The sequence below is a fragment of the Larimichthys crocea genome, unplaced genomic scaffold (assembly GCF_000972845.2).
Source record: "Larimichthys crocea isolate SSNF unplaced genomic scaffold, L_crocea_2.0 scaffold208, whole genome shotgun sequence".
Taxonomy (NCBI): Eukaryota; Metazoa; Chordata; class Actinopteri; family Sciaenidae; genus Larimichthys; species Larimichthys crocea.
Genome location: NW_020852774.1, coordinates 20,698 through 46,975, shown reverse-complemented (window position 1 = coordinate 46,975; position 26,278 = coordinate 20,698). Strand labels below are relative to the sequence as shown.

Sequence of the window (26,278 nt, the reverse complement as noted above, 5' to 3'; positions counted from 1 at the left end):
TGGGCTGCTCGCAGGGTCCATCAAAAATAGAACAGCCATGTATTTCACACATTTTTTTTTGGCCTTTTCAAGCTTTATTTTTGATAAAGACAGATGAAGAGTTACAGGAATGCGGGGAGAGAGTGACAGGGAATGAAATGCGGGAAAGAGCCACAGGTCAAACCCTGGGCTTCTGCAGCAAGGACTGAGCCTTTGTACATGGGGTGGCTGCTCTACCAACTGAGCTAAACGGCGCCCCGTTTTTACACATTTTTTTCAAACAAAGATTGTATTTGTCGTACTTAAACTTTTGTGATCCACTGTTGGTGTTGGCTAGTTTTTATTCAACTTTGTTTACCCTTGTTCGTTGTTTTACATCAACAGGACAGTTGTACAGTCACAATATGTTAGGAAGTTGCAATAAATATCAATGCAATATGTTCTATATCCCTTTGTGTTGTGTCTCTCCTTGGTCTGTTAAGATAACTGAAACTTTTGTGAGTCTTGTGGCATTGCCAGCCTTTACATCTCATTTGTAAATGCTTTATAAGACATAGATAGTGCCCACTTTAGATGAGCTCACACAAAATACTTCATTAACGAGTAGTAAGTGCTTTGTAACTGCCTGAATTCATGAATTCCTGCATTAATAACTGTTTATAGGTCATCCATTGGAAATGGAATTTGTGAGTTTTCATAAAACATCTACCTCACTCACTAAACATTAGTACAGAAGAGACAAACAAAAACATTTATAAAACATTTATAACTGTAATTATAAACCATATACTAATGAGTATTTACGTCAGAAACATGCTTTATAAATGATGAATTCAGTATTTACTAATCCATAACTACTGTGCTTATCAATGATGAGTAAACATTTGTAACTGTGTTTATAAACTGCATACTAATGAGTATTAATGTGTTATAAATGATGAGTTCAGTATTTATTAATGGTTACCTAATGATAATATTGTGTACTCATTATAAAGTGTTACCTTTTATTTTAATAGTTGACCAAATTATTTAGGCCTGTTGTGTGTCAGATTTCTGGCCAGCTTGATCGACTCTGTGCTGATTGCTGCAACTAGCCACAGTGTTCATCAAAACAGCTGCATATTCTTGGCATAGCAGAGTGAAGAACCGCTTCTGGGATGCTTTTGAAATGTTTTGTGGTGCTTATGGTGGGATCATAATCATTGTCTAGAATGGCCATGATCAGCTCCAGTGGAGTCAGATCATGTTGCAACCGTGCTTGGTGGAATTCAGTGCTAAGGGTGGTACCCTAAGAAACTTTAATATTAAAGTTATTATTTATGGTTATCTTTGATAACTGCCAAAGCTAATTGATTACAACTACACTGTTTGGTGCCCATTCAGTCATTTTTAACCTACCTGGTTTTTGTCCAGCTCACAGTTCTTATACTCCTGTTCTCCTTGCTCTTGGAAGGTGACAATTACGAAGCCCACAAATATATTCATCATGAAGAAAGCAATGAGGATGAGGTAGATGATAAAGAAGATTGAGATGGCAACTCTGTGATTGTAAACGGGGCCTTTATCCTCCAAGTTTGAATCAATGGCTTTATATAGTATCCTGGATAAATAAATGAAAAAGTCCCATGTACACGCATAACAAAAATAAAATAAAATACACAAATCTACTTTATTATGGAGGAGTAATAGCGCCAATATATATTAAATGATTAAATACATCATTAAATAATTACTTAAATGGGTCATTAATTAATCAAAATCGGAACTAAATACATAAATGGGTTAATAAAGTGTCATTAATTCATTAAAATACCAATTCATGGGGTGTTGTTTAGCTCATGGCGGCCCAGAGTTCGAATCCTGCAGCCCTTTCCAGCATGTCATTCCCCATCTTTCTCTTCCCACATTCTTGGTGTCCAGGTATCAAACTTGTCCATCAAAGTCAGGGGGTGGGGCTAACGCTAATCTAGTCTGATCCACTGCTTTGGATCCTGTGCCTGGATAGAGACGATGGCAGGTATCTGCTGTGACTGAGTCGCTGGAGCAGTTCTGCTCTCAGCAGCTCCAAGTTTTAGACATTTTGGCCTGCACCTTGCACGCTGTCTCAGCATTGGGGCTAGCAGAACCAAGTTGTTGTTTTTTTTTAAACATTTTTTTTTGGCTTTTCAAGCTTTATTTGACAGAGACAGCTCAAGAGTGACATGAATGTGGGGAGAGAGAGATAGGGAATGTCATGCAGCAAAGGGCTGCAGGTCGGATTCAAACCCTGGGCTGCTGCGGCAAGGACTGAGCCTTCGTACATGGGGTGGATGCTCTTCCAACTAAGAGAGTATCTAAGTATCTAAACCAACGTAGAGGTGAATAGCGCCACCCAGTGTATTGGAATGTGTTCACTAGCTCTGCATCAATCCATTATCTGGAATTGATTTGCCTTGACTTTGTGCGCAGGGTAACCAATCATGAATTAGGATCCGCCTACCAACTTTGATGGGCGAGGTTGACAGATGCAATAAATTCATGAAGCACTGCAACACAGGACCATGAAATAATTAAATAATGAAATAAATATTTATTTATTTTTACATGAAATGAATCGGTATCTTAATGAATTATTGATACATTTAATAATACATTTATGTATTTAATTCCAGTTTTAATTAATTTTTGATGCAAGTAATTATTTAATGGTGTATTTATTTATTTAATTTTGGCACTTTTAGTCTTCCATACTTTATAGCCAGAATAATAGAATATACTGAAAATCAGTGTGGATTTATTCCATATCTGTATATACATACGCAACAGAGAAATACATTTCAAGCTTTAAATGCTAAAATTAATTGAAACCAAAAAATTGGCAGAGAACAAATAATGACTCACTTTGGCCATCCTTCGAAGGTAGAAATGGTAAAGAGAGCCAACATGCCATTGAGGATGTTATCAAAGTTTAGTCCTGAGTTGGTCCATTCTCTCTTACGGACCTCCACTTCATGAAGTGCTCCTTCCTGGAACTTTATATACCAGCCTCTAAGCCACAAAGTGAAAGGCAAAGACAGAGTGGTGAAATGGGATATAGTCAATATTAGCATAATAGGCTTTGTGTGGGGTTCACTAAGTTAAATTCATGACTTTAAAATCTCTTTAATACACCTTTTTCACAGTTACTTTTTTGACATGGACATTAGTATTCTCAATACTAATTACACCATGTTGCAGACTGAATTGACCTGAATAGAATGGAACCTGAACAGTATCATAGGTAACACCTGTGTTAAACCTACTATTTCATGTAAATATGGCTACTATGGAAAAGGTTTACAACATAGAATGAAATGTAATACCTGCTTCACTGAAATAAGAGCCATAGTATTTCCAGTTAAATTAATGGCCCAGATACAGTAGTAGCAACTCAAAAGTTCCCGTTCAAGCTGAAAGCCAGCTGAATGGCAGCCGTCTTCCAGCTGACTGCCTGCCAAGTTCTGTGGCCGGAGTGACCCCCCTCCTTCTCCTGGGCGTGTCTATTTTTTTACTGTAACTCCACCCATTCATTTAATTACAGGGTATGACCAGGAGATAGCGCTTCTCTCACAGAACTTTGAGATGACGTAGCTTACACACTTCATTAGCATTCTCATTGCTCAATCTTTTGTTTGCACTTACAGTAATGGGCTTTTTGGTCTCCCAGTGTCACAGATCACAGAGCTGAAAATGCAGCTGGTTTGAGTACTGCTAACCCTTACACGGGACTCACACAGGAGGCGGAACGGCAGCGGAACGGTCCTTTGCCTGGCGTCAACTCACACTGGACGCGGATCAGCCGCGGAACGGCAGTGGAGCGAGCCGGCCGTATTCACGCGAGATCACGTGAGAATCCTGGACATACCCGAGACCCCGCGATAAACAGTGTATAAAGAAAACAACAACAACAAACACCTGACTTTGCTTCTCCGACGTGGAAGAGATTATAAAAAGCATCTGTTGTGTCATAAATGATTGTGTGTTGTTCCACTTCAACAATTAGTCTCTCGTTGAGACCCTTTGATCGATCTTTGATCACCTGGTGCCACCGGTCATGACGTAACGTTGATGTGAAGTTGTAAAAAGCTACATGAACTGCGTATTGTGTTTTATTTTGAAAGGGGGCGGAAGTTTATTATGTTGATTCTGTGTCGGATTTCCTGTCTGGTGCGCAGTGCTCTGTTGAAATTTACAAGGTTCTGAGCCGCGCCCTGTGTGAGTGCTCTCATTGACTAGACTGGCTTCTATTTGCTACGGTGACCGCGGTGGTGCCGTTCCGCTTCCGTTCCGCGTCCGGTGTGAGTTGGCCTTTAAAAAAACGGTTCATCAGACGTCACGGGCTGCCAGGCCTGTATGTCAGACCTGCTGATACAAGCGAGACTTTATTTTTTTAATTAACAGTTTATTTGGAGGGGAGGGCTTGTTGTTGTTGTGCGTGACATAGAGCTGCAGAGACGAGCGTTTTGGAAGCCCTTTGTTATGCAGGTATTTACTGTAGTGCACGCTTTAGACCAGGTAAACCATACAAACCCCTCATTAGCATTCTCATTGTTTGCACTTGATGGGCTTGAAGACTGCCACTTTTATTTTTATTTTAATCTGTTTTATTTTGTGAGTGTGGCCTATCAGCAGCACAAGCCTGCACTATCGTGACTGGGACTGAGGAGCTCAGCTAACAAAAGCTAATTAGCAGCAAGATGCCTCCCTTTTCCACGGATGATTACCACAAACTGCTCCAGAAGATAGCAGTACTGGAAACTAAAATTCATCGGCTCGAAGTGAACGTGGAGGTAAATGGACAATGTGGGAATGAAACCACTCTGCCACTGTCCCAAAATAGTGAGAAAAAGCAGGCTAACAGAAAGCTAATTAGCACCACAAAGATGCAGCAGGAGCCAGGTGTAAATGGCACTAAATCAACAACTCCTTTCTGGAACTCTCTTGGTGCAAAGCCCAGGCATCACAAATTGCCTCCCTCAGATATGGGAAGACGGTTAACAGGCAGAACCCAGCACCCGGACACTCATGATGACACTGAGTGGCCTGCACTGCCATCAAACAGGAATGCATCTTCAACCCCGCTACCAAGGAGAAAACAACCATGGACTGGAAGTACAACAAAAACAAAGAGCAAATCACCCCAAGACACAGGGATTCTACTAGAGAACAGATTTGCTCCACTTTCCCAAAATCCTGACTCCCCAAAAGAAAGCTCATCTTCCAGCGCAAGAGAAAGGTATGAAGCTAAATCATATGCTAAAAGGCCACAGAAAGAGCTAACGACTGGGCCTGAAACTCTGATAGTGGGTGACGGAGCTGTGGGTGAGATAAAACGCTTTTGCAGCAAGAAAAACACCAAAGTACTCTGTTTTACCAAAGATATGGTGTCTGATATTTCAAAGAAGATCCTGAAGATTGCTACTGATCATCCAACAGTTAAATCACTCATCATACACACAGGAGCCCTCGATGTTGTGAAGCAACAGTCGGAGGTATTAAAACGGGACTTTGTTGATCTGATGAAGAGAGTCCAATGCCTAAATACTGAGGTGTTTTTCAGTGGACCTCTACCAACAGTTCGGCGAGGAGATGAGCGATTCAGCAGGCTGATGATGCTAAACAGATGGCTCAAAGATACATGTGCTACTCAATCAATAAACTTTATTGACAATTTCAACATCTTTTGGGAACGCAGGCACCTCTTTAAGGCAGATGGATTTTGCCTTAACAAATCAGGAGTACAGCTGCTAAGCTCCAACATTTTTTATTTTCTGCGTCAGACACCAGCAGCCACTGCCAAGGACCAAAGACAAGACAATCCAAAACAACAGATAAGGCGGCGCTCTGGTGAGGGCGCTGAGATTAGGACTGAACAGGGAGGACAGCAGACCCAGAAAGAACCGGCAACATCATTATTCTCACCCCAACAAGTGGAGTCTCCCCCAGCCCCAACAGGGGACACTCAACCTCCACCCCCCCAGACCCCACCCAGCCCCCAACTCTCTCCATTCAGTCTGGACGACTCCCCACTTCTGGATTTCACAGACAGGATGAAGAGTCTTGTCAATATGGGAATCCAATTAACACCACGCCAAAATCCCCTATTTTCTCCCCTTAAGCTACCACACCGTCCAGCCCCACCTATTCCACCTCGGAAACAACACTCGACTAAAAGTCACCGAGCCCCCCCACCTCCTTTGAATCATCATATCTGTGAGTCTGACTGATATGTGCCGGGTCCAGGCTGCAATACTGATATAAATAATCTTCACCAGGAAAAGTCAGGGCCCTATGGAGTTCAGATACCCTTCTCAATCCCTGTGATGACAGGTAACAGAAAAGTGGTTAAACTGATGAGAAATAAAAAGGGTTCATTTAAATCTGCCAATCTACTGAGTATAGCATGTCAACCACGAAACTTACCAGTGTCTCCTGTTATCCCCACAAGGATAGCCCTACTCAATATCAGATCACTAGTCAACAAACCACTGATAGTAAATGACATGATTATGACCTATAATCTAGACTTTTTACTTCTTAGTGAAACATGGCTGACTGAATGTAGTTGTGCTACCATTCTTAATGAGGCAGCGCCAACAAATTACAGTTTTATGAGTAAGAGTCGAAATGGCAAGAAGGGCGGAGGTGTTGCTGCCATTTTCAAATCAGTATTTCAGTGCAAGGACATTACATTTGGTGATTTTAGTTCTTTTGAATATCTCTATTTTTTAATGAAGGGTGATCCAAAAGTCCTTTTTCTAATCATTTATAGACCACCAAGGTACTCAGGAAAATGTATTGATGAGTTTGCTGATCTGATGTCAGTTATCTGCACTGACTACAACTTTTTTATCGTAACTGGGGATTTTAACATTCACATAGACAACAACATGGATACTAATACCAAAGACTTCTGTTCTCTACTTGACACCTTTGGCCTGTCCAACACGTCAAAGGGCCCACACACACTCGGGGACACACTCTAGATCTGGTTATCTCTAAAGGTGTTGACATTTCTTCTGTTGTTGTTAAGGACTTGGCTCTTTCTGATCATTTCTGTGTGTTCTTTGACTTACAGGTAATTCCAAACATTCAGATAACCTCGTGTCTGTTAGGAAAAGGTAATAAACGAGAATACTAGTGCTAAGTTTATGGAGGCTATAGCAATGTCACCAACTGTGAGCGCAGAGACAGTTGATGACTCCTGGATAATTTCAACTGGAAAATCTCAAATGTCATGGATACTGTTGCACCTATTAAAACTAAGATGACCTTGAGTAGACAGAGATCACCATGGAGGAACACTATGATGGTAAAGGCATTGAAAACAGAATGCAGAAAAGCAGAGCGTAAATGGAGAAAAACTAAACTCCAAATTCACCACGACCTCTACAAACAAAGTCCAGTAATTTCAACCAGAGAGTTAATCAAGGCTAGACAGCAACACTTTCTAAAATTATTAATAAAAACATCAACAACACTCGCACTCTGTTTTATGTTGATAAGCTTACAAACCCCCCAAAAGAGATAGTTTCAGAACTCCTTCAAAGAAAAATGCAATGAATTTGCTCACTTTTCGATGAAAAAATCAGATCTTTAAGGTTAAAATACACACAAATCTACAAAATGATAAAGTGACGCAATCCCTAAAACCGCCAGGAATGAATCAACTGTTATGTCAGAATTTAATACAGTTGACAAAAAAACATAGAAGAAACAGTTCAGCATCTTAAATCATCGACATGCTGTCTTGACACAATGCCATCTGACTTTTTTAAAGCTATTGTAAAATCTGTCCAAACAGATCTGCAGCAAATATAAATTGCTCACTTCAATCAGGCACGTTTCCTAAACCCTAAAAGTAGCTGCCATCAAGCCACTCTTAAAAAGCGAACGCTGGATACTTTCAAGTTAACCAACTACAGACCTGTCTCAAATCTCCTTTTATAGCCAAGATTGTTGAGAAAGTGGTTTTTATCAACTCAGTAATTACTTGAACTCCAGTGGACTTTTTGACAAATTTCAATCAGGTTTCGAGCTCACCACAGTACGAAACAGCTCTATTAGAGTGTTAAATGACATAAGGTTGAACACTGACTCAGGCAAAGTATCAGTTTCTGGTCCTGCTGGATCTCAGTGCTGCGTTTGACACTGTGGATCACAGCATACTGCTGAACAGGTTGGAAACATGGGCAGGACTCCGTGGAACAGTCCTAAAGAGGTCAGGTCCTACTTGGAGGAACGGAGTTATTTTGTGGACCTTGGAAGTAATCAATCAGATCGAGTGGCTATGACATGTGGGGTTCCTCAGGGGTCAGTTCTTGGACCCCTTTTGTTCAGCCTATATATGCTGCCTTTGGGTCAAATTCTGCAGAATTCTAATGTCAACTATCATAGTTATGCAGATGACACACAGATATATCTTGCGCTGTCCCCAGAGACTGCAGTCCTATAGAGTCATTGTGTAACTGTCTAGAGCAAGTCAAAAATTGGATGAACCAAAATTTTCTTCAGTTAAATCAAGAAAAAACTGAGGTAATTGTTTTTGGCAATAAAGAGAGGAGGTTGCTGTCAGTAAACACCTTGATTACTGTCTCTAGAAACTAAAGACCAAGTCCGAAACCTTGGGCGTGTTGATAGACTCAGATCTGACCTTCAACAGTCACATAAATCAGTCACCAAACAGCCTTCTACCAACTTAAGAACATATCCAGAGTTAAGGGCTTTATGTCCCAAACAGATCAGGAGAAGCTGATCCAGGCTTTATCTCCAGAGACTTGACTACTGTAATGGTCTTTTGACTGGATCCCCCAAAAAAGTATCAAACAGCTGCAGCTCATTCAGAACGCAGCAGCTCGAGTTTTGACCAGAACAAAGAGATCAGAACACATCACCCCAGTTCTTAAGTCTTTAAACTGGCCCCAGTTAGCCACAGAAAGATTTTAAAGTTCTGCTACTAGTTTACAAATCACTGAATGGTTAGACCCACAATACATAAACGAAATGTTAGTAGAATAGAGACCCAGTAGGGCTCTGAGATCTACTGACTCAGTCAGATAGTGGACCACAGAGTTCAAACCAGACACGGGTGAAGCAGCATTTAGCAGTTAGCTGCTCACAACTGGAACAAACTACCAGCAGGACTGAATCAGCCCCAACTCTTAGCACTTTTAAATCCAGGTTAAAAACTTTTCTATTTTCACGTGCTTATGGCTGAGCTCTTTTGAAGAACTTTAAATAATTTTAATCATAATCCAGTGATTCGCTATGTTTTAAATTGTTTTCAAATTTGCTATTTTAATGATTTTAAATGACATTCTGATGTTTTTAATAAATTTGCTTCCTCTTTTAATTTTTATTTCTATTGCTATTGCTTGTCTTAATGTCAAATGTTTTTCCTGGCCTCTGGTAAAGCACTATGAATTGCTTGTGTACAAATTGGTGCTAACAAATAAACTTGCATTGCCTTGCCTTTTTGGTCTCCCAGTGTCCACAGATCGACAGAGCAGAAATGAGCGCTGGTTTGAGTAACTGTAATACTAAACAGCCTACAAAACTTGAAAGTCCAGAGATAAGTCGTTGCAAAAGTCCATGGGTGAATCCTCGTTGCCAAACGTCTGTATGTCCTCGACGAGCTCCTGTTTGTGCCTGGCTTAGCCTCCTTGCAAATAAAGTCTTTCATGGAATGCCTAAATATATGTTTGATGGTTCGTAAGCTTATATTGCAAACTTTATTAAAACCAAACAAACTTGAAACTCTCTCTCTCGCTCTCTCCTCTCTCTCTCTCGCTCCTAATCTGCATGTAGTGAAAGCCACAGCTGGACATCGTTACACATACTGTACAGTATAGGTACTATCAATATGGCCACTATGGCGTTCAAGAGGAATACTCAGAAATCGAATGTGTTTCATACTGCAGGCTTCAGAAAGCATCAAACAGATATAACTCGTGTGTAGAGGCTACAGTCCTCGTTGTAGCGGCTCCGGTTCGAATCTCGCATTGGACGGCCCTTACTGCGTGCATTCCCCCCATTCCTGTCTCTTTTCTTTCAGCTGTCATATCCATTAAAGGTCAAAAAAAAAGAGCGGAGTTTTCTTAAAACAAGTTTATGTTGGCATGTTGTGTATGCGTGACATAGATTTGCAGATACGAGCGGCTGCAGCGCTGCCTCAGTGTTACTTATCACAACTTTTTCTTTCCATCAACCAATCCGCAGAACACTTGGTGCTGTGTGTGGGCGATATGAACGGATCATGATGATCTTTGCACCACTAGCCACATCTATGAGGTGCTCTGTCTCAGCTGATCGGATCACCCGCTCACCCAGCGTATCTGTTCAGATGTGTCTTTAGACAGTCACGGTGAGAGGGAACATCACTGCTCCACCCCGGTGGACAATGAGGCATTGCAGCTGGTTTTCACCCAGACTGCTTACGGGCGTTTCCAGTCGGGGCCTCACTGACTACATCATTGCGGGGGATTACATTACTGTCACGGACCTGCGAAGGACAAGTCAAGGACTAGTCAAGGACCAGCGAAGGACCAGTCACGGCAACAAGGAAACTTTTGAGTGCTGCATCTGTAATAATGGATAGGCCAAAACAATTATTAATTTGTTCATTAATAAGTTTACTTATATCTTGAAAACAAATTGACACTTGCACACATATAAGATGGTGAGCTTTTGTAGCTCATTTAGTGTTGTAGTGTCATGTAGTTTTGGTCTTGTCAAACCAACCAGTTAATATTCACCCTTTTAAGTCCTCTCTCTTGTAAAAGTGATATGACATGCTGTGTGACAACATTGCGGATAAACCTATTTTTCCCCTGTCTTGCTGGTTCTGCCTCATGTGCCTCAACTCCTTCACCAAACTTTTCTGTGGGACCATCCAGTACTATCTCCCAGCAGATGTCCCAAATGGGGCTAACTGTATTTTTGATGTGAGGACTAGGGGGTGTGACGAGACACCAGTTCACGAGACGAGACGAGACACGAGATTGGGTTCACGAGATCGAGACGAGACGAGATTTAAGAAAACTAAATTACAAATATGAATGCCGGGACAACGACTTTTATTTAACTTTGTTGCACATGGTTTTTGATAACTATGTAAGCCTTGTCATTCAATGAACGTCATTTTAATCTTAATCTATTACTTCTTCCTCTACAGATTGAAACTAAAATAAAATGTATATAAAGTTTGAAATAGTAAAAATAAATATAAATAAATAATATATAAATAAATATAATATATATATATATATATATATATATATATTCTCTTTTTTTCCAATGCAAACATATGTGCAAAACAAAGGTCTTCTCTGTCAGTACAACTGCAAATAAGTGCAAACAGATTAACCAAGCATGTCACTGACAGTATGGTCACTTCTTCCTCTACAAATGGAAATAAAATAAAATTTATAAAAGTAAAATAAAATCAATAAATTATTTCTCCTTTTTTCAAGTGCAAACAACATGTGCAAAACAGAAGTTTCTTCTCTGTGAAACAAAGAGGTATCATGTATGTCACGGACACTACACATCCATGTCTTTTTTAAGAATATAGCATGGCCACATTCTCTGGCAGTAGTTGGGATCTTTGGCACATTGACTATGTTCCAGCTGTGGAAAGAATGCGCTCGCGGGTGGGAACAGAGTAGCAGGGACAGCAAGGCAAGCTTTGGCAGTTGAGACAGCAAAGTATCGGGAGCAGTGGTCTTGCCACCACTTCAAAGGGCAGCCACTGAGAGGGATGAGATGCCTCTCTCCTGTAGTTTTCACCTCCATCTCAGCCTGTTTTGAACTGTTGGGCCCCTCTGCGCTCAGTAGAGAAAAGACCTCCCAACAGGTCCTCAAGTGCTGTCTTTTGGGAGCAGGTCCTGCCACTTCGGTGTCATCATCTCCCACACGCCTCCTCTCGCTGTGTGTAGGACAGTCAGCTCCACCTGCCGCCCCTCCTTCCCTCTCCTCAGCTGTGCTCTTTAAAACAGAGGAAACACGGTGTTAAATTTCATAAGTAGCTAAGACAACACACACACAAAAGTTTAGTTGATAACAGACACAATCAACGTAGTGTCATACCTTTTTTGCAGCAACTGCTCTGCTTGTTCTGCACCCTTAGGAAGAACGGTCTCACTAACATAAACCTGAGATGCGACTGCACTGCTTCTCTGTTGAAAATGTAATGTATTGTTATTTAATAGAGCCGCAAACTATAATTTTAATGGTCAATGAATTTATTGTGTTTAGAAAATTGTGAAAAAAATGTTGGTCATGATCAATGCCTTCAACTGTCTTAATTGTCTTGTTTCAGGTACTTAAAAAAAGTAAATATATTAAAATATTATTGAGATATTGTGAATGAACTCAGAGAACCCCCCACCCCCCCCACCCCCTTTTTTTTTTTTTAATTGACTCAACACAATGATCAAATACAGTAGTTGTTGATTAATTTAATAGTTAAACTGATCATTATTAATTGTTAAATGACTCAGATAAAATTTGTGCTATGGTGTGAAGACAATTTAGAAATGTTGTGAAATTATGTTATATTTAATACACCTATGTTCTGGGCACAGACAGCAACAAGTCTTTGGCTTGGATGGCTTCAACACCGGCAAGCAAAGTCTCTTCTGTAATGAACTGCAGATCATTCTATGGTCTCTGCATCAAAATCCCTTCAATTATCTTCCCATGAAGTACGCATTTCTTGATGAAGGTCTGGAAGCACTGCCAGCCCAATGGCACTGCTAATCATCTGTATCGTATTCAGCCATATCTATCAGACAAAACCAAAGAAGTTGGCCTTGGCCCCCTACTGTATTCACGCTCTACTCTGATAATAATGTATCTATTTTCATGTAAGATGATAATTTCCACATCTCAGTCCCTAAATGTGTTAGGCTCTGACAATCTTCCACTGTTCTTTTTTCACTGGAGTAACATGTGGTAGTTGGAAAGAATTCTGGTGAATAACTTCATCATAAAATGACGTGCAGAATAATCTTTAACTACAAGGAGGATTGTGTTCAAATAAACTCCACTGAGTCATTTCCTTCCTAGTTAATCAAATTGCCCCTTCTTGTATGTTATCCAGTGCTACTGCACATCACCGGGAATCTTTGTATTTTTCATTTCAATGAAGCCCAATGCAAGACTGCGTCTTTAAACCTTGTTCACTGTAAAGTCAGAGTAGAAACACCTTCTTTCCTAAGCAAAGCTGGAGGGCCTCATGACCCAGCTGAAAGATCGGCTGAAACTTGATGTCTTTCTGAACGAGTGAGCGTGCGACACCAGGTTTTTTAAAGTTTTTCCAATGCCTTGAAATCTTTTAACATAAACTCTGCTTACTTCAAAAGTGCATAGTCCCAGTCTCCTCACTGGGAACAAAATTCCACACTATTCCTGAATGACAGCATCCAGGTAAAGAAAACTTGTGGTTTAGAATTGTTTTGAGTTGCAACTCATTGGAAACGGCGGTCATGTATTGTGTCACTTCGGTTTCCGGTTTTGTTGCTGCACGGTGCTCTCTGCTCTGTCACCCTGAACAGTTTTTTCACATATTTTCACATCGCGAACTATCTCACATTCTGACTACCTTAGGACTTGTTCTGTGTGTGCACGAACAGGTCTCTTTACTGTAGTGACCACAATCTGCATCTTCACCAGTTTTGTTAGCCACACTAACTGCGATAGCCAATGGGTTCTCTTGCTCCCCCTGCTCTCTCTTCCCCTCCTCTCTCTTCTCCTCCTCTCTCCTCTCCTGCCTCTCTTCCTGCCCTGGTTGCCCGATGTTTAGTTACTTCCTCGTCTCCTTAGTGGGTAACGTACTTGTAATAGATGTAGTTTATTTGTAGCTTGGAGGCGAGGGTAGTGAGTTAGAGGCACGGTACCGCACCACCGACACAGTCCGGTAGCTAGATTAGTTAGCCAGTCCCCTGTAGCCAGTGCAGTACCACCACAGGTATCTTCAGCTAGCCGTCCCCCGGTAGTTCCCGATCAGCCGGGAGGCTGGGTGACTGTTCGAGGAGGCATAGCCCCCAAAACTGAAGGGTCCCACGTTACACCAACCACACCGCTCCACGTTTCTAACAGATTTACCCACTCAGCAAAAACTTCGCTGAGAGTCCAAAACTCTGGCATTGGCCAGTCATTAGTCCGAAAGTGAATTCGCGCCCCACCAGGGGCCATAGTTAAATGCATCCCAGGTGCCAGAGCGGGCGACATCGAGTCTTTTTGGAAACTGACACCGGTTACACCAATCGTAGGTCACTAATTAATGTTTCCATAGGTGTGTGAATATGCCAAAACGATGACTACATAGTTTTCTCTGCATCCCCTCCCCAATGTGACAGTGATGACATGTTTAGCCCCATTTGTTATTTTTACACTGGCTGTTGAGGAGGTGTCCGCAAAACGATGTGGCTTCCTTGCAAATTGGACACCTTTCTGGGGAAAAAAACCTGGTCTGATTAGGAGGCGACGGCATCCATCCCCCTTTGGCTTGGCCGCTCTCATACTCTAGAAAAACATGGCCACTTTTATTCGTCGTACAAAGTCGTGAACAACCAGAGTTGAGACCAGGACGCGAGCTGCAGTCTTACACAATTCTCGTGCCTCCATGAGAGCAGATGCCCACCCAGTCTTTGTATAGCGACTGTGTCTGTTCCCCCGTCCACCTACATTATTTAAGCTTAAAAACAGACAGAAGAGGAGTTCATCATAAAAAACTTAATAACAATCAAATCCACACCTCTCCAACAGTCACCAAATAAGGAGAATTAAATGTGGACTCCTGAATATCATGTCTTTGTCATCTACATCTGTCTTAGCAATGTGACTTCATCATCTGATTATGCATTGATTGTTTTGCCTCACTGAAAACCTGGCTGCAGGAGGATGAATATGTTAGCTTGAATGAAATCCACTTCCTCCCAGTCATGTTAATCCTCATATTCCTCGAATTACGTCGAGGTTGTTTGGAGTTGGAGCCCAATTAAGTCTATTATAAATTCCTAAAAACTAAATAAAATTATAATTCATTTTGAAAGTCTTGTTCTTAGCCTCACTCACCCCCAACTGGAAAACATTTTTGCAGCCAATTTTTATTTTTACAGTATATCGAGCTCCTGCTGGTCCTTATTCTGACTTTTTATCGAATTTGCAGAATTTGCATCAGCTTGATCCTTTAAACAGATAACGTAATTATTGTAGTTGATTTTACATCATGTGGACAACCACAAGGATCTCTTAGTAGTACTGTGTTTATCTCTTATCAGACTCAATCGGCCTTTTGTCAGAGTGTAAATAAACCGACTCACGTTGAACCACACTCTTGATCTTTGTTCTCTCTATGGCATCGAAAATTTTTTATAAATATTTTAATAGTCTTTCCATAGATCTATTCTGTCTGACCATTTTTAATAACCTTTGAGTTCCTACTACTGGACTATAAGCCTTTGTTGCCGAAAACTCCTTACAGCAGATGTTTATCTGATAGTGCTTTACCAACATTAAGGAAGTGATTCCTTCCGCATTGAATTCAATGCAGTCTCAATGTAACAGAGGACTTGTATGCTTCCTTTCGCCCCTCACAAAATAGATCATCTTGTTGATAGACTACAGGCTCATACGGACAACTTAGACTCTATTGGCACCTCTGAAAAGAAGACAATTAAACAAAGGAGGTTCGCACCATGGTCTAGCCAGCAGACTCGGTAAATTAAAACAAAGCGACGCGTAAAATCTGAAACGGCCCAAATGGCGTGCCACTAATGGAAGAATCTCGTCTTTCTTGGCCAGATAATCTTAAAACTACAGGAAGGCTCTCCGTAATGCTCGAGATCCACTACTCCTTCATTCTTAGAGGAGAATAAGAACAACCCCCAGCGTTTCTCTTTCAGCCACTGTAGCCAGGCTAAAGAGAACCACAGTCTATTGAGCCATCTATTTCCTTTAGTCTAAGTAGGCAATTGACTTCATTGAGCTCTTTAATGATAAAAAATTATAATATTAGAGATACAAAATCGTCCCCTCTTGCCCTCACAGGGCATTGATCTCCATTCTTTGATACAGCAAGTTTGAAACAGCTTGTAAAACCTGTTATGTATTTAGACTGTTTTTCTCCACTCGACTTCATCAAATGACTTTAACATTTTTGCAGCTAAGCCGTCAACCTTGTCTCTAGTACCCCATCCCAACAGGCTGTCAAGGATGTTTACCTATAGTTAGTCATTCTTTATTGGATATGATTCATTCAGTCTTTATTACAAGATAGACCACCCAGTCCTATAAGGTAGCTGTAATTACACCTTCTTCTTAAAAAGCCACTCTTCTAGACCCAGAGGTCTTAGCCACCTACAGACCGATATCAAAACCTTCCCTTTTCTTCTAAGATACTGAGAAAGCTGTAGCTAATCCGATGTGTGGACTTTTCCTCCCTAACAATCGTCTATTTGAGGATTTTCAGTCAGGGATTTAGAGTGCATCATAGCACAGAAGCCCATTAGTGCAAAGTTACAAACACCTCCTAATGGATTCAGACAAAGACTCCTCTCTGTACTGTCCTGTTCGATCTTTTAGTGCCACAGTTGACACCATTGACCCTCAAATTCTTTACAGAGACAGGAAAATTGGCATCAAAGGACACCGCCCTAAGCTGGTTTAAGTCATATCTTAGATCAATCTCGTTTGTCACAGTCAAGATGCAATTCCTCCATGCCTACCAAAGTTTGTCCTGTCTAGCCAGCCGACTTCGTAAATTAACACAAGAGACACGTACATCTGAATTGCAAATGGTTGTGCCACTAAACTTGGAGACATCTTGTCTAGTTGCGAGAACTCTCCAAAACATACAGGAAGGCTCTCTGTAATGCTCGAAGTCTAACTACTCTTCATTAATCAGGAGAGAATACGTACAACCCCAGTTTCTCTTCAGCACTGTATCCAGGCTAAAAGAGACTCACAGCTCTACGGCCGCCATCTATTCATTTCGGTCTAAGTAGACTCATGAAGCGTCTTTAATGATAAAAGTATAAACTATTAGAGACAAGAACAACCTGATATGTTATTAGACTCTTTTTCTCCCATCGACCTTCATAAGAACTTAATAATCTCTCCATTAAAGTTGTCAACTGTCTCTTAGACCCCATCCCAACCAGGGTGCTCAAGGATTGTTTTACTCTATACATCATCTGTTACCTGTGGTTACATATCCTATATCAGGATATGTTACCACAGTCCTTTAAGTTAGCTGTAATTAAACCTCTTCTTAAAAAACGCCCACTCATCATTATGGAATCACTCTATCAATTTTTATTGTTATGCATTTTACACAATTATATTTATCGATCAAGCCTGATGAAACCCCCAATCAGTTTAACTAAACTCCCAAGCATGCCTTAAGGATATAAAAGTGGGATGACCTACAATTTTCTGATGTTAAATTCAGAACAAAACTGCAGTTCTTGTAATTGGACCCCCAAACACTCACGAAACTCTCTTTCTAGAGACCTTAGTTATTAGATTGATCACCCTTGCCCTCCAGCTCCACGTACACTCCAATCTGGAGTTTTTTGATAGGATTTTTCCCTTAACTTCCACATAAAACAAATCTCGATGCGCATTCTTCAACTTACTTACATGCAACTCAGACTCAACGTGTCTCAAGCAGAGATGCAGCAAAACTATAGTCCCCGTTTGTTATTCTAGGCTGGACTACTGTCCTTCTTTATCTATTAGGCTGCTCCACTAAGTATTTATCTACATATAAAGAATTTAAAAATCTTCTCCTACTTATAAAGCTCTTCATGGTCAGGCAACATCTTATCTACCAAGAGCTCATAGTACCTTATTTCTTCCACATTTTTTCCCTGTTAAAAGGGTTTTTGTGGGCAAGTTTTTCCTCACTCGAAACAAGTGTCTAAGGACAGAGGGTGCAACTTCCTGTACAGATTGTCAAGGCCCTCTGATGCAAATGTTACTTTGGCCTTGGCTATCCCAATAACATTGATTTGATTTAAATTTTATAGTCATCTGTAAATTTACCCATTTACCCATGTAGGGTAGGGGAAATACGCTTCGTCCAGTCCAATCTCTGGTTAAATTAACCTGCTTTTTACCTATTTCAGGTTCCGGAAACTCGCCATCGTATTATCAATGCAACTACTTTTCCAACCATCATCCTCCTTTCATCTACTGTCATCTATTTCATTAGCCTGCTGAGGAATCCCCATTGCCACTATGTCCTTGGAACCAGGTAACGTTGCTTGTTTCATTTGTAATTTTAGCATGGAATTTCACTGCAATTGAAAAAAAATTACAGTGCCATCTTATATATGTCCGATTATTTTGGTCATTAGATTTTATGTTCAGAAAAGGATATTAAAAATACAAAACAAATGGTGGTTATTTATTTATTTTAAAAAATTCAATATGGAAACAACGATCGCTTCGTTTCTGTTTCTTTATGACTTTCTCTTTGTTTTTAGAAACAGGACATGAAAATCCAAAGAGTTTTTTTAAAGTTTAGTTTATTCCCTTCTTGACCCTGATAAAAGAAAAATACTTGAAATCTCCATTTAATTTTTTAAAATGAAAATCAATAACCACTCATTTTTGTTTTTTAAATTCCTTTCTGAACGGGAAAATACAATGACCGAAACATACACGAACCATATAAATACTATTTAGTTATTATCCATTTTAGGTGTTGCTATGCTGATCTATGTTCACTTCGGTGTTACAGCAGAAACTGGCTCAAGGTAATATCTATCTATCTATCTATCTATTATCTATTATCTATCTATCTATCTATATCTATCTATCTCCTCTATCTATCTATCTATCTATCTATCATATGATCTATCTATCTATTATCTTCTATCTATCTATTGTGAATGATGGACCCACCACTACCAATGAATGGGCATCTGTCAACTTTGATGTGTTTGACCCTGTGCATGGGCATGTGTTCCAACAGGTTGCCCATCTGGATGGGTTTTAAATGTGGAGAAGTTAAGTAATATGTTATATATCTATGAGTTTTGCTATCGCACGCAGGCTGTAGCCCGGACTCAAAACAGGACTCCACCACAATGGTTGTCAGTGAGCTGATTTATTTGGACCCAAACAAAACCCTCTCGACAGACGTGATGCAACAATAGCTATGGAAACAGACCTACCTAAGGAAAACAAAATCTACTCAAAAGGAGGTAAAAACTCTCTAAACTGGTTATGAAAGTATCAAATCAAAATCACTCGCGCAATGATGAAAAATCAAAAGCTGCAAAACATAATTGCAATCCTTTAAAGGGAGGCTGAAAAAAAACAGCAAATAAACACTCTGAACAAAAAGGCTATAGGACTAATGTAAAATTACAACAAAAAAAAATCACTCTATCGAGGATTGGGAGAGAAAAAAAACCCACAAGCAAAAACGCTATGACTATGCAAAGACTGGAATTGGCTTGGTGACGATCAATGACGAAAAACAAAAAACCCAGCTTGACCTCACCGTATGTGAACCACATGCTCTTCTTACACAAAGGCTTAGGAACACTACTTCAGTGAATTATTGTCATCTTTCTTGTTTAATTTTCAATCATTACATTACAATGTCTCATATGACACTTCCTGTCAGGGACTCTCTATTGTCCATGCATGAAAATACGGAATAGAGTGAAAACATGCTGGTACATCTTGGATCACTACAACAGCACGACGTGACACAAATGATTGGAATTATTTCATCTTAAACATATATCCTGTGGCAGTGGATGCTTGTTGCAGTGGAAATAGTGGTGGGGAAAAACTACTTTTTTGGTATCTTCCTTTTTGTGATCTCTTTTATACCACAACAGAATTTTTCTGTATATTGGTCTGACAGGAGACAGGGGTTGTGGTGTTTATGGGGTAGCATGTGACTGCCAGTAAAATACTGTACCATTCCTACTCATACTAATGGGGTGTTACTGATATCAATGTAGACTGCACTTCTATCCAAAGGATTTTATTTCTCATTACACTGGGGACAATTTGAAAAAGAAAATATCTTTGTGTTGAGTTTAGTTTTTATGTGATTAACAACTAAAATTGGCATGCTGAGGTTCCAAAATTGTAGTCACGTTTTTTTTCTAGCACATCAAGTTTTTCTCCACAGCTTTACCTCCAGATCAGCAAAATTCCCTGATTAGCTTGTAGTAATACTTGCCTGATTCCGATTGGACTATCTACACGCTACGGTGGCAACTTGTTGTTTGCTAGTCACAATTAAGACAGTGTGTGCAGAGGTTTGTGTGATGCAGCTCCCAATAGGTCAGTTCTATCAAATCTGCAACAGAACAGTTAAGTTCGCATCGTAGGAAATTAACGGATTTGTGCTGGCTTTTCTCTTAACTTGTACCCATGGGCCTACTGTTGTACGTTCTATTTCTTTATGACTGTGTTGTAGTTTCAAAGCTGTAACCTATTCCATTTAGTGTTTTTTATTACCATAGGTATATATTTCCTTTGTTCAGATCATGTTGCCTCATGCTACTTCTCGGTGTAAATGCTTAAAAACCATTACTCTTCTCTGTATTTGTGTAGTTCCCCTTCCAGTCGAGGACAAACATCAGTGCATTGTCAAACAAGCATCTTTGCATATTTTAACCCGTAAAACTCAGTGATCTACGACAATGCCATGGTCCCCTAACCAAAGTGTGCCAAGCAGTGGTGTCGAGGAGTTTACGGCTGTGGACCAAACGGAACAACGTGAAACGTTGGCATATGGTATCCCAAGCACATATCTGTTAAGTACAGTATTTTCATATTTTTTAAGAAACGTGGAATTTATAGTTAAAAACAACCATTAATACGAAGAAACTATTCAGTTCAGTTTTGGATTTCACACCCCAAAAATGTGTTCAAAACAGCGTTCACACACTTCAACATAAATTGTGTATCCAGAGTGGTATCACACCTTAGACGATTACAAACTGCTCTAACTGGAACATATCCAATTCTCTCACTGATCATCACAGAACTTGTAAGGATGTACATTGTCCAAACCTGGCCAAATTACCTTGTGAACAAACGCGTATCAAAACCATCAGGAAAAGCAAAACGTGCCTCCAGACAAGGTACTGTACCAACTTGTTTCCAAAAATATGTAAATGAAGGACAAAATTGAGCTTGAGTCTGAATTGCCATTATGCAGTAACCAGAGCACAAAAGATGTCTGAGTATTATATGCATACTATATATAGATCTATATATATTATATATTTATATATCTATTTCTATATATAGTAATATATATATAATCTATATAATATATATAACTGGAAAAAGGATGTGCTGGTTACGTAACTTCGAAGCATGTGTTACCATGTAAACATAGGATTTCTACTTTATTTTATTCTTATTACAGATATAATTAAAGAAGAAACAACTTTATTTTCATTTATTATCAACATCACAATAACCTCAGAATTACTTACTTACTCAAGGACTAAAGAGTTTCAGACAACAATAAATGATTTGTTTTACCGATTCTATTTTTTGTGTTGTGCTTGATAACTGCTAACTAGTGGCAGGAATTTGTGGTCTTTGGTTAATGCAAATCATTGTTCTTTTTATGATGACAACATATGGTGCCCATTTTTCACAAAGGATCTTTCTGCCGGAACTCATTCAACATCTTGATCTTCTGGTGGTCAGTGTATCCCTCCTCTCAATGGGCATGGAGTATAGTGGACTCTAAAAATATAACTCCTCTTCATGCAACGAGCTGTGTGTTCTTTTTTTTTTTTTGACTCCTGCATTTGATATAACGCAATGACCCCCTACTCTCCCACTCCCAAGGCCCTTTACACACATGTTAACATTATATAAAACTCTACATAGCAACACACACAGACTAGCTATGCTAGCTTATTGTGTTATGGAAGAGGTGAAGAAGACCCAAGGTTTGACAAGCTTGACATAGCCAAACCTCCTTTGTATGAGCTGGCTCAACAAATCAGACACAGCAGACATCAGAGCATCAGTAGCATGGATGGGTTATCAATTTTCATCATTAACAGGTTGCTTCTTCGGCTCGGGAACATTTTCATTAAAAGGGGCATTTGATGCATCATTTCAGTTTTCTTCTGCACCAAAATGGAGTGATTGTGTGCTGCATACTTCAGTCAGGAGGAACAGGTGTTTAATGGAGACCTATAAGAAATCTATAAAAAAGAAGGATGCTGCCAGAATTGCTAATTGTGTAAATTGTTATATATTTATTACCAGTTACATTTGATAACTAGATGCAATTAGCATAATTACACGTGGAATCCCACTGTATTATCTTTTCACCCTGTCAGTGGAACAAGATAAAAATAATCACAATGGGACACTGAAAAACTCTTGCTTTAGGTTAATGTCAGCTGGAATTTAAAAAGGCTAATGTCCATTGGTCCAATCCCGAGGCACCAATGCTTATGAATGAACCAATCCATAGGGTGCTGCTTGTTCTTGTCACCTTTACACACATTCTAAGGGCCGGAGAAAGATTGTCACATCAAAAACAAACTAGACCTAAGTCATATAACACATTGGACTAACCAATACTAAAACATGTACGTAGTATTTGCCAGGAATAAAAACGACACATGGGTATATGTTCATGTGCCTCTGTTTTATCACCCCGATCCAGTGCCATCTCAGTGTGAAGATTCTTACGAGTGTTAAGGGTGCTCCGACCTCTGAGGGCTATTAACAGAGCAAAGGGACTCAAGGTATGACATACCTATTCTTAATAGACAGGCAGCTTTAAAATGGCCTCATACTGACTTTAATTATCATCTCTTTGTGATATCTCTGCCTTTGTAGCATGTGGTCCAGTGTGTATTTGTTGCTGTCAAGACCATTGGAAAATATTGTACTGGTCACCATGCTACTGGATTTCATGTTTGCCTGCATTGGAGTCCAACTTTTCAAGTGAGAAGAGAAAGAAAAATTACCTATCATACTGATTGTTAACAAAGATTTGGTAATATAAATAACATTGTCTATCTGCTTTCTATAAAGTAACTTTGTTACTTTCCCAGGGCAAGTTCTATGCCTGCACGGATCCTGACAAAATGACTGAGGAAACATGCAAGTACTGACTTGTTTGTACATTAGAACAGAGTTTGTTTTTCTTTTTCTGTTTTCCGTGTCTGTGATACGCAGTGAAATTCAATGTTTCAATATTAAACAGGAAGTTGTTATGACTTTAGTGTAGTAGTTAATATATTCAAATGTGCTCCAGAATTAAATGTTTGATGAGTTCAAGCAGTAAATGCCATATGCAGTCATAGTCATAATTCCATGAATGCCAACAAGAAGTTATACTCACAAACAACCTCTATATGTTAACCAGGCGTACCTCATATGTGCGTCAGTGTCCCTGTAAGACCTTGATTAAATCTATAGTGAAGCTTTTAGGGGAGTGTTAGCGATTGCACCACAGGGGCCTTACCTGTTCATACCAAATCGTGTGTGTTCATATGTGATCTCAGAAAACTGAAAGCTTTCCGTTAGGAAACCACTACAAATCTGCACCCAAAGACAGATGAGTTGGATTTTTTAATCAGTTACTAATTAATGATTATGAAATATAGAAGACCAGACAATAATCAATTTAACAGCATTTTTCACTTTTCATTTTACCACTTCTCGTAATCATAAAATTCCTTATGGCTAGTCCACGGTTGGTACATTGCTTTTAAACACTGGACATAACATGGCAAACTGAAAACCTGGAGGAGTCAGGAAAACATGTTGACTGAGTACAATTCCATATTGTCAGGCCGTAACTCAATCAAGGACTCAGAAGCTGTGTGTTAGTGAGCAGATTTTATTTTTTATGGACTCTCGACAGAGTGATCCTAAACAAAAAGGCTGTGAAACTCTAAAAGGAGTCTCCAGAAGGAGAACTACACTATAACCAAGAACTGAAATCTCTCCAGGGAGGCTGACAATAATTGACTAACAATGACACCCCCTATATAGACCACACACAGATGGGTAATGGGGAACAGGTGGAGACAATCAGGAATCACGGCACAAAGGTGACAAAGGGAAGGGCAATGATCTGAAACGAGGAGGGCAGGTAAATTTCAAAATAAGAAGAGGAAGTCAACAGACAAAACAAGAACACCAACATATCACTCCGTTGTGACACATATTAAGTAATGTGATAGTGAAGTAGAAGTTAAGTGAACAACTCAACTCACATTGTTATGTTGTTGATGTGAAGCCTCTGCTGTCACTATTAGTACTGTTGCTTAGTCTCATCTTCACAGCATGGTACTACTTGGCTCAACTCACTTTGGTGCAAAATTACTTTTCTCAGTCTTGTTTCCATTACAAGATAGTACACCCCCTCAGTGGTATCAGTACCATCAGTGGGCCGATTGTGATACCAAAACATGTACCAGGTATATCACCCTTTGCCATTAAGAAACTAAAATTGAATTGTTCCAAGCGGGTTCAGTTGAGCAAAGCCGTATCTGCAGTGGAAATGAGGCAATGTAGTCCCCTTTTGTCTTAAAAATTTAATGTGCAAAGTCTTAACATTTTTTCTCGTGTTTGCTGTAGGCTATTTAATGTCTAATTGAGGAGTGTTGAGAATTCAATTCTTTGTATTGTTCATACTATTATTCATCATTAGGGGTTGTGACGTAGATCTCGTGTTGACGAGATCTCGCGAGATGAAAATTTGCGAGATTTCTCGTCGGATTGGAAATCGGTCTCGAGAGATTTGTGTCCAACAAGCAGCTGGAAAACATATGCATAACTATTTGCGACGCCCCCGCCACTTTTAAATTGTGATCCAACAGCAGCCGAATGGTCGGAAAAAACAGGTATTGGAATGGAAGATGCCCCCCCACTTTCAAATCTTTTGTCTGGCAGCATTTTGGGTTTCCGGCAGAGATGATTAAATGGCAAGAGAGTAAGTGATAAGACACGGACAATATGCAGGACACTGCAAGCTAAACATGCCATACCAGCTGCTATACAGCACAATGCAAAGACATTTACAGCCCACCACAGCGCAGTACTCAAATCCACAACTGCACTGAAGAAAACGGCAAAAAAACAGACAACGCTGACGCACCACATTCGGACCTCAACTCCACACCGTCAAGCGCCAGAGCCACAGCAATAACGAGGAGACATAGTTGTTTTCATTGCTGCTGATATGAGGCCATTTTCTGTGGTAGAAAATAAAGGATTCCGGCGCCTTCTCACACCCCTAGAACCCAAATACACTATCCCATCACGCACCCTTTTACTCGTACAGTAATTCCGAAACTCTACGAAGAGTCAAAGAGCAGATTGTGCAGATCCTGAAAGACGCAGTGAGCATCCCATAACAACAGACGGCTGGACGTCTAGAAGTACACAAAGCTACATCACAATTACAGCAACACACAGTCAACAGGGACTGGAAAATGGAAATGTGTACTACAGACTCGCCCACTTTTTCGAGTCCCACACGGGGGGCTAACATAGGTGAAGTTTACAGACAGCTGTTACTGACTGGGAGCTTAAAAAAACCCAACCCAGACTCACCATTGTTACTGACAATGCACGTAACATGGATGTGGCCGTGCGCAAGGCAGGGTTGAAGCCGCACATCAAGTGTTTGCGCACACTATAAATCTTGCAACCCAAGCTGGCTCGGTGTTCCCCGCGCGCTCGTTTGCTCGGGCGAGTGAGAGTGTGGCTGCTTTTTTTCATCGGAGCTCAACAGCTGCCGCGGTCTTAATTTCCAAACAGAAGCAGCTAAAATTGCCATCACACAAATTGATCATGGACATTACTCGAGGTGGAACAGTACCTTGGAATGCTGTCCGTTACCTCGCAGCAGCAAGCTGCCATAACAGCAGCTCTACAAAGCACCAGGTTGAAACAAAACGCCCAGCATTGACACACTTGACAGCTGCGATGTCAGAGGTGCTGAAGACCTTGTAAAGCTGTTGCAACCTTTGAAGACTGCACCACAGTGTTGGTGTGAGGAGAAGAGTCCCACAGTGTCTCTCATTGTGCCACTGAAGAGCATGATTGAACAGAGCATGACACCAGATGATGGAGATTCCACCACTGTGGCCAACACAAAGACAGCAATCCTCACAAATATTGCAAACAGATACAGTGGGGATGCCTTCAACTATCTGCTGGAGTGCACTGTGCTCGACCCACGGTTCCGGACTCTACCTCAGCTAGACCATGACCAGTGTGAGACCGTCTTCCTAAGGGTGCA

At 40.3% G+C, this 26,278-nt stretch overlaps 1 protein-coding gene across 2 annotated transcripts in view; it reads right to left on the bottom strand.

The window, feature by feature from the left end:
* LOC104939035 (dihydropyridine-sensitive L-type skeletal muscle calcium channel subunit alpha-1) overlaps positions 1 to 26,278 on the bottom strand; it is a 94,544-nt gene that overhangs the window by 56,007 nt on the left and 12,259 nt on the right. For both annotated transcript variants that reach the window (XM_027275753.1, XM_027275752.1), the window contains exons 7-8: positions 2,860 to 3,006; positions 1,378 to 1,579 (exon numbers count right to left, since the gene is read on the bottom strand). In XM_027275753.1, the coding sequence (XP_027131554.1) occupies positions 1,378 to 1,579; positions 2,860 to 3,006 (349 nt within the window). The remainder of the gene's footprint in view (positions 1 to 1,377; positions 1,580 to 2,859; positions 3,007 to 26,278) is intronic.